The sequence below is a fragment of the Myotis yumanensis genome, unplaced genomic scaffold (genome assembly GCF_028538775.1).
Source record: "Myotis yumanensis isolate MYYU_CA2020_CCGP unplaced genomic scaffold, mMyoYum1.0.hap1 SCAF_10, whole genome shotgun sequence".
Taxonomy (NCBI): domain Eukaryota; kingdom Metazoa; phylum Chordata; class Mammalia; order Chiroptera; family Vespertilionidae; genus Myotis; species Myotis yumanensis.
This window is the reverse complement of record NW_027223761.1, coordinates 3594684-3608331: the sequence shown is the minus strand read 5'-3', so window position 1 is coordinate 3608331 and position 13648 is coordinate 3594684. Positions and strand designations below refer to the sequence as shown.

Below are 13648 nucleotides of genomic sequence, written 5' to 3'. Positions count from 1 at the left end.
GGCGGGGGGAGGGCGGGGGGAGGGGGAGCTGGACGCCCTCCTCTCCCGCCTACAAAATAAGTGTTTTTATTTCTACAGGGACGTGTGCAGAGGCGGGGGGGAGAAGCGAGAAGGGAGTCCAAGGAGGTTGGGGGGAGGGGGCCAAGGAGCCTGATTCAGACTCGGAAATGGATGCTGAGCGTGGAGGCCTGACACCCCCACACTCGGCCACGTGGACGCGCACCCGGGCTCGCAGCCCCGCCGCAACCCGGGCCGCCGGCAGGGGGCAGCCCGAGCCCGCACCCGGGGGCAGGGACGGGCTGAGTTCGGACCCGCCCCGCCCCGCTGGCTGATGGGGATGGGACCGGGCGCTCGGACGCCTCTCCAGGCCGCAGCATCGCCCTGACCGCAGAGGGAGGGGGCCCGGCCGCGGGCGCGGGCGCGGGCTCGGCAGGCTTTGGGCGCAAAGATGCCCCCACCTGTGGCTGCCACGTGCACCCACCACTGACGCGCCATGGCTGCTGGCCAAGCCCCAGGGACTCCAGTTTCTGGCTCCACTGGCCACGGGGCGCCAGCCCCCGGTTACCCTGGGGCATCAACATTGAGAGGGGTGCTCGGTGGGGAATGGGCAGAGGGGAAGCGGTGGGGCAGGTCCCAACCCCGCACTGGACTCCAGAGCCCTGGGCTTGGAGCTAAGGGGCCCGCGTGGGGACACTCACCCACCACACATCAGTCACACCTCTGCTCCTTGGACTCCTGTCTACCTTCTGGGATAATGGATGACCCGGTCCTCCCTGCCTGCCTTCCACCCAGGGCTTCAGCGTGGCCCAGCAGTGGCCTCCCCATCTCTCCTCGTGGCCAGCTCCCCGGGAGGTCCCCAGGACCCAGTCTCTATGGCAAAGGGCCCCCAGGGGCTCAATCTCTGAGGAAACTCAACACAAATCTCTGAGGCAGGGGTGGCTGGCCAGCAGCGGGGCGCAGGGAGGAAAGGGGAGGAAGGGCAGGTTCCTCCTCTCAAACCTGTGAGCCCTGAGTGGGAGGCCGGGGAGACAGAGTTTGACAAGCTGGGAGGAGAGCTGTCTGTCTCCTGTCTGTGTGTCTTCCAAGTGGAAGCTGGGGGTGGAGCAGGCAGGGAGAGGGAGCCTGCGCGGCTTGTAGACTTAACAAGCGCCACAGTTGGGCAACACTCAGACACACGCTGAATACAGACCCGCGTGTACAGGCTTCCTGGCTCCAGGCCAACAGGTGACACCCGTATCTCCAGAGGTTGCACGGTGACGTGCGCACTCAGGGACACACGTGTGGGGGGCACTCCGCAGCGTGTGGGGCAGGCACGTAGCCCCCCCCCACACACTCACCCCCAAAACCAGACACCTGTATGCCTCACACGGGCTCTTGCGCGGGGACAGATGCGGGAGCGCACAGCCAGCCCGCGGGCTGCTCACCCCGCTCAGCCCCGCGGGTGCGCCAGCCCTCTGGGTCTGTTCCAAGTCGGAGCCTCTCACATGAGGCCCAATGTGTCATTTCCAAACAGAAGGAACAGAGCTCCTTCGCAGCGGGGGGAGGAGCAGGGCTGGGGGCTGGGTGGTGGGCGCGTGGGCACGCGCAGGGGGCAGAGCGCGCGGGAGGGAAGGAGGCATGTGAATCCGTGCTCCAGGCAGGTGCGTGCGGGCTGGGGGCTGGGGGCCGGGGGGCGGGGGGGGGGGAAGGAGCCCCAGGAAACAGTGTGCTTTGTGAGGGTGTGTGTGTGCCGCTGAGCCTGTGTGCTGTGGGTGTGGGTGTTTGTCTCCCTGCATCCGCCTTCTCTCCTGCTCTGGACTTTTAGCCTTTCTGGGCTCCTCGTCCTCATGTCCTACCCCCGCCGGCTCGGGGCTCAAAGTGGGGGCCCTGGTGGAGGAGGGGGGCGCGCTCCAGGACCCAGTCCAACCCCAGACGTTGCCTGAGGCTTCCCTCAAGCTCCCCTCCCTTCCTTTCCTCCCTCCCTCTCTCTCTCTTCCTCCCTCCCCCCCCCCCCAGGGCTGGCGTGCCAGGGGGTGGGACATGCCAATCCCTGGCTGCGCCTCCGGCTGCCAGCACAGGACGCAGCTCCCCCCGGAGCCAGGTGTTTGGGTCCCTGGAGACACCGCGGCCCCGGGAGGCAGTGGCGCGGAGGACCCCGCAGACCCTCTGCAGCCCATGGTGAGTACATCTGGGAGGTGCGGGAGGGGCTCCAGCAAGGTGGGGCCTGGAGAAGCCGGGTCCTGTGTTCCAGGTGGGGACCGGAGCACAGGGAAATGTGGGTGGACCCCAGAGAGAGGAGGGGGCCAGGGAGGGGTCTAGAGACCAGGGGCTCGCAGCATTGGACACTGGCTGCCCCAGACACCCTGCCCCCTGGCTTTGAGTGGACACACCTGGTGTTTTTCTGGGGTTCAACTGGCAGAGGAGATGGAGACCCCCTTAGGGAACTGGACCTGGAGCCCAGAAGGGATCAGGCTGCCGCGTCGCAGGCACAGCCCCCAGAACCCCAGCGACAGAGTGGGACGGGCAGGAGGGCAGGGGGCAGCCCTTGTCATCAGCGCCCTGTGGGAGGTGGAGCCCCCCAATAGGGGTGCCAGTCCCAGAACCCCTCCTCTCCTCCCTCAGGGAATTCTGAATCCCACCACCCCACCCACCTTCAGCGCCCCCACGATGGACTGAACCAGGCTGCTGGCCAGATGGACAAGCTGGATGCCAAGGTGGGTGTTAGGCCAGAAGCCAGCCGGAGACCAGGCCAAAAGCCCCGGGGCTCTCCCGGGACAAATGGGCACATGGATGGCCACGCGGCAGGGAACATGGTGCCGACATGTGCGGGCGCCCAGAGAGCACTCCCCCTGGTCTCAGTCCTGGGCTTCCTCAGGGCGGGCGGCAGCGCCGTGCCCAGGTAATGCACGGACACCACTGGGCACCGATGCCAGGTACCCTCCCAGGACCCCCAGATTCACACGTGGGGATGGGCTGGGTACCCTCCCAGGACCCCCAGATCCACACGTGGGGATGGGCTGGGGGCCAGGCGTGCTGATTGTTACCGAATCGCAGCTCCTGCGCGGCCGCCGGGGAGGGGTGGTCAGCTGGCACCGGGTCTTAGGGCTGCTCAGGTGTATCGGTGCCAGTAGACAAGGGTCCACCTCTTCCCGCAAAGCACACCTGCAGCTCCACCGGACTGGACTGACCGGGCCCTGGCCAGCGGCCGGAAGGAGTGGGTGTCCCCTGCAGCCGCACAGCGTCCTGTCCCTGGGTCACCAGCTGCTCACTGAGCTGTCAGATGAGAGCTACTGCTCGGCCCCCCTCCCCCCCACACCTCAGCCACTAGGCAGTGCAATTGCCACTGCGATCCAGGAGGAGGGGTGGGGGAGGAGATGGCAAATTGGGGCCGCAGCAGATGTGACCCCTGCCTCCCTCCCGGGCTGGGCCTGGGGGTCTGAGAGCTGAAGCCCGAAGCACAGAGAGGACTCCAGAGGGTCAGGAAGGCGTTAGGCAGAGGTCACGACAGGCCTGGAAAGGAGCCGCCCATTGTACAGGAGGAGAGACTGAGGCTGAGAAAGGGGAAGGGATATTTAGGGGCCGCTCTCCTGCCCTCGGCACAACACTTCGGGCTGCCTGAGCAGGGTGGCGGGGTTGGGGAGCTTTGGGGAGCGGCAGGCTCTGGGAGGCGGGAGCTCGGGCTCTGCGGGTGGCGGGTGGGGAGAGGTGGGTGAACATCTCCCTGGGTTTGTGCTCGCTGTGATGCCATGGTGATGCCTAGAAGGGTGGGGGAGGGAGGGAGAGAGAGGAAAGGAAGCGGGGAGAGGAGCAGGAGCAGGAAGAGCAGGGGGCGCGGGGAGAGGAGGATGAGGGCCCAGCACTTCTGAGGCCGCCTGGAGGGTGAGGCCGAGGGCCCAGCCTGCTAACGCCAGGCCCTGGTGAAGGTCCCCCCACAGCGAGGGGACCTGGGGGGTCCTCGGGCCGGGATCCTCTGGGCTCAGCAGTGCACGAGGAGCATTAACTGCGGGCTGCTGCCCTGGGGGGTGGGGGGTGGCCCTTCCAGGGGAGACTGTTGAGCCTGAAAATGTGATCAGTTGGATCTGCTGATGCCTGGTCCCCGAGGCCGGGCACTGGGGTGGAAGTTTTGTGCACCTTTGATGGGTCAGGAACTACCTTCAGAGAAAAGTCCGCCCAGGGGGAGCGTGGGGGGGGGGGGGGGGGAGCGCTCTGACTGCCGGCGTGGGGTTAAGGCCCCATCAGAAGGGCCCCCACCCCCACCTCGTACCTCCTTCTCCCCAGACTGCCCCTTCTCTCCAGTTGGGGCTGCAGGCTCCCAGGCCCAGAATCCCAAGATGGCTTCACTCCTCCTTCCTGAACCTTTCGCCAGCACCCCCTCATTCTCGGCCCCCCCCCCCCTCCATTCCTTGGCCAGTGGAAAGATTCCGGAGACCCGGTGTTCAGGAATCCCTTCCCCGGCGATCTCTCCCGGCCTCCCCCCCCCGCCCCCCCCCCCTGCGCCCCCGGCTCTCTCCCCTCCCCCTGCCTCTCACCATCCAGATCCCCAGCCCCCAGGGATCTGTCCAGGGCGCTGGCGGTCAATAGCCTGGCTGGCCCTGCTAGAGGCTCTGACCTCATCCCTTAACTCTTTGAGTTCAGGATGGCTTTTTCCTCCCTTGACACGGTCAGGGGCCATCCATGCCCACACCTGTCTTACCTCCCACCCGCTTCCCGCAGCAGGTGAAGCAGGGTTCCCTCGGTCCAGTCCTGGCCCCCAGGTGAGGATGCCCGTGGCTGTTCTCCTCCTGTGCTCTCAAACCAGCCCCGCAGGGCCTCGCCCAGGGGACAGGGACCTGGCAGGTGAGGACATATAGGCCTGGAGGGAACAGAGGGACCACACTCAGGAGCTGGTCCTGCCCCCTGCAGGCTCGTCCTCATGCCCCGGCCCGGAGCCAGGCAGGACGACTCCGCGTACACACGCATGTATTTGTCCCACGGATGTTTATTGAGCAACTACTGTGCGCCAAGCACAGGTTCAAAGCCGTGAACGAGGCAGACACAGCCCCTCCCCTGCCTGTCAGAGAGCTGCAGCTGCACCTCCCCCTTCCCACCACACTGTCATCATACATCACACAGACAGACTACAGGCACTGTCTCGCGCACACACAAGCCAGATCCTAAAGGAGGGCTGACCCCTCCCTGGTGACTGATTCACCCCGGGGCTTGGCCAAGCTTGGCCAGATGGACAAGGAGGCCGCTGAACCCCCTATCTCCACAGAGCAGCGGTTTTTTAAAAATATATTTTTATTGATTTCAGAGAGAAAGGAAGAGGGAGAGAGAGATAGAAACATCCATGATGAGAGAGAATCATGGATCGGCTGCCTCCTGCACACCCCACACTGGGGATCAAACCCGAAACCCAAGCATATCCCCTGACCAGGAATCGAACCGTGACCTCCTGGTTCATAGGTGGACGCTCAGCCCCTGAGCCACGCTGGCCGGGCCCCACAGAGCAGTTTAGAATAGAGATTGAAGAGGTTCGCCTCAGAGGAGCTGCGGCATCCAAATCCTGGTGGCATTGCTGACACACTCGCTGGGCGGTCCTTCAGGGCACTAAGCCTCAGCTGCCCCGTTAGCCCTCAGCTGCCCCGTTAGCCCTCAGCTGCCCCTTTAGCAACTCGAGGAAAATAGAACCTACTTTGCAAGGAGTTATAACAGGCCGAATAGAGCATGCGGATAACGCTTACGGCCACGTGTGCTATATTGGAAGCCGTAAACACCAGTTGCTGTAATAATATTAAGGAGATTATGTAAAGCTCCCAACAACCTTCATCAGAAGGCCGCGCCCTGGACAGAAAAGCCCCTCCCGCCTCCTTGTCCCCAGACGTGACACCCTCGGAGGATGAGTCCCAGCCCATCCCCACAAGCTACGCACTCGCCCACCCCTTCTGACTCTTACTCAGCAATGACGCCCTCACACTTACTCCCCGCAGAAGGGTCCCCGGTCGGGTCGGAGCGGGGCCTTGCCCAGGTCACACAGCGAGATGAGAACAGAGATGGGGCTTAAAGCTAGGCGCTGCGCCCAGGATGTCCCGGGGCGGGAGGGTCCTCCCCCAGCCCCCTGCATCCCCATCGACTAATTCCGCCCCCAGGGATGTTTCACAGAACAGGCGAGGCTAACGCGGTGGATGGCATGGAGGACTTTAAGCCCCTCCTCTGCAGAGGTTCTGGGGCTGCTGGACCCTGGCACCTGGCTCAGCCCCGGGCTCCATCCCCAGCGGAACCAGCCGCAGTCGCAGAGCCTCCTGGTCCCTCCACAGCCATCATCTCGCTGACCTTCGTGGCCTTGAACAGGCAGAGGGCTGTCCCCGTCAAGGTTAAGGGGACCCTCCCAAGGGCACACAGTAGGCCTCCAGGGGCTTCTCCTGAGCACATCACCGTCCCAACGAGATCTAGGGAGGACCTGCTTCTGGGTTTAGAGGACGGGCCAGGCCGTGGACAGCTGCTCAGAGCTGCATCCCCGGAGCTCAGAAGCCAGGGGGGCTGGCAAGAATCAGGGTTCAATTCCCCAGAACCTCTACTGTCCTCCCTCCCAGGCGGGTGGCCTTGTCCTCACAGCTGATAGGCCGGCTGAGGGGGAGGATGCAGACCTTGGAGCCTGGGGGGGGGGGGGCACAGAGTCCCCGCTTCCTGTGAGACATCAGGGAGTCCCTCAGCCCCCCACCCTGTGTCTTCATCTACAACGCAGAGCTAAGAACCCCCCACTGGGGTGTCCTGTGGATTAAGGGAAATAGTATCACACATCAGGGGCCTGCATGCAGGAGGCGATTAATTATGGCGGTTATCAGTATGAAAATGAGGAAGTGGGAAGGGACTCCGGCCCTCTCGCCTCCAAGGACCACTTCTTCTCTCGGAGGCTTTTTGAAATCCATCAAAGCCTCGCTAGCCCCCACAGGAGCCTGGTGGCACTGACGGGCATGGTTGCCATGCTCCCACCGCGGGGAGATGCCAGTCCAGCCCCGGCTGAGAAAACATGTGAGCCGTCGGCCTCTGCAGCCTCGCCTCCGGGACTTGGGTCCTTTCTGTTCAGCGTCTTGAGATGTTAGTTTCAGGCTCCTGTACAGTCCGCCCAGATGCCAGGCTGGTCCCGCTCCCCCACCGTGCGCGCGAGCAGCGTGGGGCCCAGAGAGGGCTGTGCCTGGGGTCTGCCCGGGAAGGGCAGGGTCAGAGGGGCCGGGCGTGCATCGGAACGAGGCGTCAGGAAGAGTAACAGGCCTTTACCTGAGCGGCATTTCAGAGCCAGGCTCTTCGGATGCCATCGTCCCCATCGGCGGGGGGACGCAGGGCAGCCGGAAAGCAGGGGCTGCGTGATTGCGGGTGATCACACGGCTGGGAAGGTTCGGCTTTGAGATGCAGAGCCAGGCGTGCTGGAATCGGGGTGAGGCGAGGAGGCCCTCGTCCCAGCGCACAATTTAAGAGGGGCACACAGCAAACCCCCTGTAATGAGGACAAACACTATAGTAATGTAACATGTCTAGAAACCAAATAGCAAACTACCCTCCACGGGGGGCGGGCCGTCTGCTTTTGTCAAGTTTCGTCGGAACCAGGGCCGGGATTAGGGCAAGGCGTGGCGGACGGGGTGGGTGTGCAAGTGCAGGGTTGGATCCTGTCTTTGTTCAAAACTGTGTGTATTACGGATGTTTTGCATTGTTTTCCATTTTTAAATATTGCATTGAACTGTCATCTGCTTGATTGCTGAGTTCTGAGGCACTTCCTTGAGTGCTGCACCCACGGCGAGGGCCGCCCTTGCCTCCCCTGATCTTGTCCTGCTGAGGTGTGAGGCGCGGGTCAGTGGCGGGCGCAGCGCCTGGCTCATCGGAGGAGGCTCTGCGGCCGGGGAGGCGCAGCCGCCAGCCAGCAGCTCCACTTCTAACAGGGCCTTTCGGGGCCGGGCCCAGGTCGCCACTGGGGCTACGGAGCTGCTCAAAGGCACCGGGGAGTTGGGGGCAGCAGCACCCAATCTAAGAGCCAGGAGACCTCGGGTGACCGGTGCCTTCTTCCCCCTTTTCTCTGGGCCTCGGTTGCTCCATCTGCGCAACGGGCATTGCGCAGCGCTGAGCTCAGACCGGAGGGACAAGCGGTGAGCAGGGCTCCTGTCCAGGGCGGTGCCCACCAGCTGCCTCGCCGAGAAGCCCATCAGGCGCATCCGGTCCCAGCCTCCCGCCCAGCGCCTGACTTTGGTTAAGGACGGAGGATGCAACGAGACGCGGTAAGTGAAATAAATACCATTTCAATGTAACACTTTAAAAATTCACCCTGGCAAACCCCGGACCCCAGGCCGAGCGTCCGTTTTTTAAAAGTTTCACTGGCACCAACTGCTCGGGCTCAAACCCTGGTTCCGACCCTCCTGGTGTGTCTTGTGCAAACTCTCCGGCTGCTCTCAGCCTCGTTTTTCTCATCTGTAAAATGGAGAGAAGAGCCATGCCTCAGTCATCGGTTCCCCGCTGCGATGACCAGCAGCAAGGCACGTGCGAGACCGGCACTCGGGGCGCTAGGTCGCAGCCGCGATCACTGTGGCTCCCAGGGGCTGTTGTCCGAGTTGGTTTTTGAGTAGAAACCCTCCGTCAGGAAGCAGCCGGGCCCAGGCAGCAGGGCGAACCTCGCGCATCCGGTGCCGGGTCCGTGGCGCCGAGTGCGCCAGGCCTGTTCTAGGCGCGTCACGCCTCTCGCCTCCCTTGGCCTCACAGCCACGCCTGGATTTGTTAGCCAGGAACTATGGCCCCCGTTTTCCAGTTGAGGAAACCGAGGCACACAGCAGTCGTGTCGCCAGCAGAGAGCACACCCCCAGTCAGCGGAGCAGCCTGGATTCCCAGGCAGACAGCGTCTGGGTCCCGCACCCAGGGCGTAAACGTGCCCTCGCGTGCCCCCGGCCCGGACACACGGACAGCACGGTCCTTCTTGCTCGGGGTCACACTCTGAGCTCTCCACACGGAGCGTGGCTCACACACAGACAGGTCACCTCGAGCCGTGGAGGTGCCCGCAGCCACGCGCACTGCGGTCGCACGCTACCACCTCCTCTCCCCCCCGAGGCCACCATCACGCGGCGACCCTGTCACAGGCACCGCTCTCCAGTCTCTGTCATGGACCGGGCTCCGGGGATGCCAGGGCTGGGCAGCCCTTGCCCAGAATCTCTCCCTTGGCATGTTTTCAGCGATACAGCCCCTGACGCCACGGCTGCCGGTAGGAGGAGCCCCCGGTGTCCTCGATGGCCAGGTGGACACCTGAGGCCAGAACAGGAAAGGAGCTGCCGAAACAGAGCGCAGCCGCGGCTGGGCTGCGGGGCCTCCTGCCTGGCCAGGAGGTTGCTAAGCGCCCGCCCTGGGTTTTTCCTTTCCCTGCACTTGTGCCTGGGCTGGACTCCAGGGTCAAGAAAAATCTGGGGGATCCTGGCTGGGTAGCTCAGCTGGTTAGACCCGTGGTCGGCAAACTGCGGCTTGCGAGCCACATGCGGCTCTTTGGCCCCTTGAGTGTGGCTCTTCCTAAGCCTTAGGAGTGCCCTAATTAAGTTAATAACAATGTGCCTACCTATATAGTTTAAGTTTAAGAAATTTGGCTCTCAAAAGAAATGTCAATCGTTGTACTGTTGATATTTGGCTCTGTTGACTAATGAGTTTGCCGACCACTGGGCTAGACCATCGTCCCGATACCCAAGGCTGCGGGTTCGATCCCCAGTCAGGTCACATCCGTATGAGAATCAAGCAATGAATGCATAAGTACGTGGAACAACAAATTGATGTTTCTCTCTCTCTCTCCCCCTTCCCCCTTCTCTCTCTCTCTCTCTCTCTCTCTCTCTCAAATCAATAAATAACCCTAAAAAACAATATTTTTAAAGAGAAATCTGGAAGATCTTCTTGTTCCCCTTGCAGCCCCCATTCAGCTGGAGCCCAGGAACAGAGTGGGGAGGTGGAGGGGCCGCCCACACCCCATCTGGGGCCAGACCCCGTGTATCTGGGAGCTGAGTCCCTTGCCCTGCTGCCTGCTTTATGGCAGATCTTCTGCCACCGGGCGAGTGTCCAGGCCCAGCACAGCTTCCCTGCTGCCCTCCTCAAGGGTCTGACGCGACGCCAAACACCTCTCTTTCTCTCTCTCTCTCTCTCTCTCTCTCTCTCTCTCTCCCTCCCCCTCTCTCCCCCACCCCCACCCACCGCACAGATACACATTCAAGCAGGCCCCTCTGCTCCCATCTCTTTCCCCTTATCTCCTCGGGCGCCCTCCCCTGCCTTCTCTTGTCTCCTTATTTGATGGAATTATTCCCCTGGAGCTCCACGTGCTGAGAGAGAGAGAGGAGAGAAGTGGGTTCTGATACCCCCGCCTGGGTCACCCTCACCAGGCCCGGCCGCCACGGCTGCCTCGTGGCCTGCGGGTCCTAAGAGACCTTCCCCCCGCCACCCCCCCCCAGACGCGTGGCCGTGGAATTGGGTAATCCAGTGAAGTGCTGGGCATTGTGTCTGGTGCGCAGCAACTGCTCAGTAAATGGGAGCTTTGATCGAATTTAGAGAAATGCTTTGAAATTTGGCCGTGCTGTCTACCAGAGCGCGCCTCCTGCGCCTGAATTAGCGGCAATTTCCCAGCGAGGAGAACACTGAGGCTCCGCGCCTGAAGGGGGGGCGGTGGGGGGGAGCAGGAATGAAGACTCGCATCCCTGGATTCCAAAGCCGCCCCCACCCCCAGGCGGCGGGCAGACCCCTTCATTATGTGCGTTATAATGACCGTGTGTGTGTGTGTGTGTGTGTGTGTGTGTGTGTGTGTGGCTGCCAGAGCAGGAAGGGCCCAGCCCGCCCGGGAGGGGGCCGGTGGCACGCTGTCTGGCCTGAAGTTCTGGGAGGGTGGGGCTGGTTCCTCGCCCACACCACTCCAGGCGGTGGACAGTGTCCAGCCCCCCAACCGAAGCCCATGTCCTCTCTTCCCAGGTGATGACCTCCCCCTGAGGAAGCCCCCCGTGTGACCAGAGGAAGGGGCTGCCCCCTCGGTCCCACCCGGCCGCCATGAACACCTCGGCCCCACCCGCCGTCAGCCCCAACATCACCGTCCTGGCACCAGGAAAGGGTCCCTGGCAAGTGGCCTTCATCGGCATCACCACGGGCCTCCTGTCCCTGGCCACCGTGACGGGCAACTTGCTGGTGCTCATCTCCTTCAAGGTCAACACAGAGCTTAAGACCGTCAACAACTACTTCCTGCTCAGCCTGGCCTGCGCCGACCTCATCATCGGCACCTTCTCCATGAACCTCTACACCACGTACCTGCTCATGGGCCGCTGGGTCCTCGGCACGCTGGCCTGCGACCTCTGGCTGGCCCTGGACTACGTGGCCAGCAACGCCTCGGTCATGAACCTGCTGCTCATCAGCTTCGACCGCTACTTCTCCGTGACCCGGCCCCTGAGCTACCGCGCTAAGCGCACGCCGCGCCGGGCGGTGCTGATGATCGGCCTGGCCTGGACGGTGTCCTTCGTGCTCTGGGCCCCGGCCATCCTCTTCTGGCAGTACCTGGTGGGCGAGCGGACAGTGCTGGCCGGGCAGTGCTACATCCAGTTCCTCTCCCAGCCCATCATCACCTTCGGCACCGCCATGGCCGCCTTCTACCTCCCGGTCACGGTCATGTGCACACTCTACTGGCGCATCTACCGGGAGACGGAGAACCGGGCCCGGGAGCTGGCGGCCCTGCAGGGCTCCGAGACGCCAGGCAAGGGCGGCGGCAGCAGCAGCAGCTCGGAGCGGTCCCAGCCGGGGGCTGAGGGCGCCGCGGACACCCCTCCGGGGCGCTGCTGCGGCTGCTGCCGGGCCCCCAAGCTGCTGCAGGCCTACAGCTGGAAGGAGGAGGAGGAGGAGGAGGATGAAGGCTCCATGGAGTCCCTCACGTCCTCGGAGGGTGAGGAGCCGGGCCCCGAGGTGGCGATCAAGATGCCCATGGTGGACCCCGAGGCGCAGGCCCCCGCCAAGCAGCCCCCCCGGAGCTCCCCGAACACGGTCAAGAGGCCGACGCGGAAGGGCCGGGAGCGCACGGGCAAGAGCCAGAAGCCGCGCGGGAAGGACCAGCTGGCCAAGCGGAAGACCTTCTCGCTGGTCAAGGAGAAGAAGGCGGCGCGGACCCTGAGCGCCATCCTGCTGGCCTTCATCCTCACCTGGACGCCGTACAACATCATGGTGCTGGTGTCCACCTTCTGCAAGGACTGCGTCCCCGGGACGCTGTGGGAGCTGGGCTACTGGCTCTGCTACGTCAACAGCACCGTCAACCCCATGTGCTACGCGCTCTGCAACAAGGCCTTCCGGGACACCTTCCGCCTGCTGCTGCTCTGCCGCTGGGACAAGCGGCGCTGGCGCAAGATCCCCAAGCGCCCCGGCTCTGTGCACCGCACCCCCTCCCACCAGTGCTGATGGCCCCCGCCCTCGCCCTCCACCCCGGTCCCGGGGGCGCCCGGTCGAGCTGGCAGCGGGGACCGTGACCTCAGGCCCCGGGCCCTGCTCCGTCCTCACAGGCTTCCCAGGCCCCTAGGTCACCTTCCTGGACAGCCAGAGGGACCCTGCCAACTCCACTCTGCCATTCCCAGGCAGGGAGCGACCCGGGGAACTGGTTTTTCTGTCCCCTGCCGGGTGGGAACGGGCTCTTCACCAGGAAGAAGGCGGGAGGAGGATCCGGCCCTTGGATTCCTTGTTTGCATTTAGGCAGGAAGTCTACCTGGAGCCAGCAGGGCGGGCCAGCAGAGAGGTTTACCTCCGCAGTCAGCCCCGGCCCCCTGGCTGGCCTGGATGGCGGTGGGGAATGGCACCCTCTGTGGCCACCGCGGGGAACTTGGCACCAAACACTGAGAGAAAAGCTTGGCTCAGAGGGACCAGCCCCTGGCCCCTCTGCAGGCACAGCCCACTCTGCTGGGCTCTGGGCTCACTTTCCAGAACGCCCAGCCTCCCTCTCAGTGTCCGCAGAGCGTCCCTGTGGGGTCCCCCTCCAGGCGGATGTCCAAGCATCAGCAGGACAGTGGCACCAGAAGGGGCCAGCTTGGCTAGTCGCACGGCAAGTCCCGCGGCAGCAGCAGGGCCCACGCCAGGTGCCCTGGCGTCCCACTGGGTCATTTCCTGGGGAGCGAGGGCAGGGTGCCTGCTGTCCAGCCTCACGCCTACACCCCCGCCCAGAGGAACCTTCAGTCCCTCCTGGCTCCCAGCCGCCACCTGGGTAGGTCTGCTCCGTGCAGATCTAGCCAGGCCTCCTGCATGCTGCCTGCCTCCAGCCCGCCCCACACAGGCCCGGCCCAGCCAACAGGGCGTCTCCTGTGAGCCCCCGAGTCCCGCCCGTGCATGGCCTCCCAGCCACCCTCATCTCCAGGCCCAGCCTGGCCCCAAATATTCTTTCCTTCCATCTCAGCAAGTGCTGAGTCTGAATAAAGCCTCGTAACCCACGGATGCTGAGGTCCTTCCTCCCTGTGTTGGATCCAGGACCTAGTCTTGGTCCAGGGCAGGATGGGGGGGGGGGGGCGGGGGGCGGGGGAGTAAGTACCGCAGGATGTGCACCGCTGCCCTGACGGTGCCCCCCAAAGGGCAGCACTGAGAGGCTGGACCTATGGACACCTGTGGGCCCAGCACCCAGGTCCCGGCTCAGGTGAGGAGGGCTGTCCGGCAGACCTGGCTCCTGGCAGGTGAAGGCT

The 13648-nt window shown here is 63.9% G+C and overlaps 1 protein-coding gene across 3 annotated transcripts; it reads left to right on the top strand.

Moving 5' to 3' along the window:
- Positions 1–1601: 1601 nt before the first annotated feature.
- CHRM1 (cholinergic receptor muscarinic 1) lies at positions 1602–13406 on the top strand. Of its 3 annotated transcripts, XM_070427315.1 has the most exons (5): positions 1602–1640; positions 1996–2157; positions 2602–2693; positions 8068–8224; positions 10926–13406. In XM_070427315.1, the coding sequence occupies exon 5, from the start codon at positions 11001–11003 to the stop codon at positions 12384–12386; it is 1386 nt and encodes a 461-aa protein (XP_070283416.1). In that variant the 5' UTR covers positions 1602–1640; positions 1996–2157; positions 2602–2693; positions 8068–8224; positions 10926–11000; the 3' UTR covers positions 12387–13406. The 3 variants fall into 3 exon arrangements, with proteins under 3 accessions (XP_070283416.1, XP_070283417.1, XP_070283418.1); XM_070427316.1 differs by lacking the exon at positions 1602–1640 and having other exon boundaries at positions 1712–2157; XM_070427317.1 differs by lacking the exons at positions 1602–1640; positions 1996–2157; positions 2602–2693 and having other exon boundaries at positions 4414–8224.
- Positions 13407–13648: the final 242 nt, after the last annotated feature.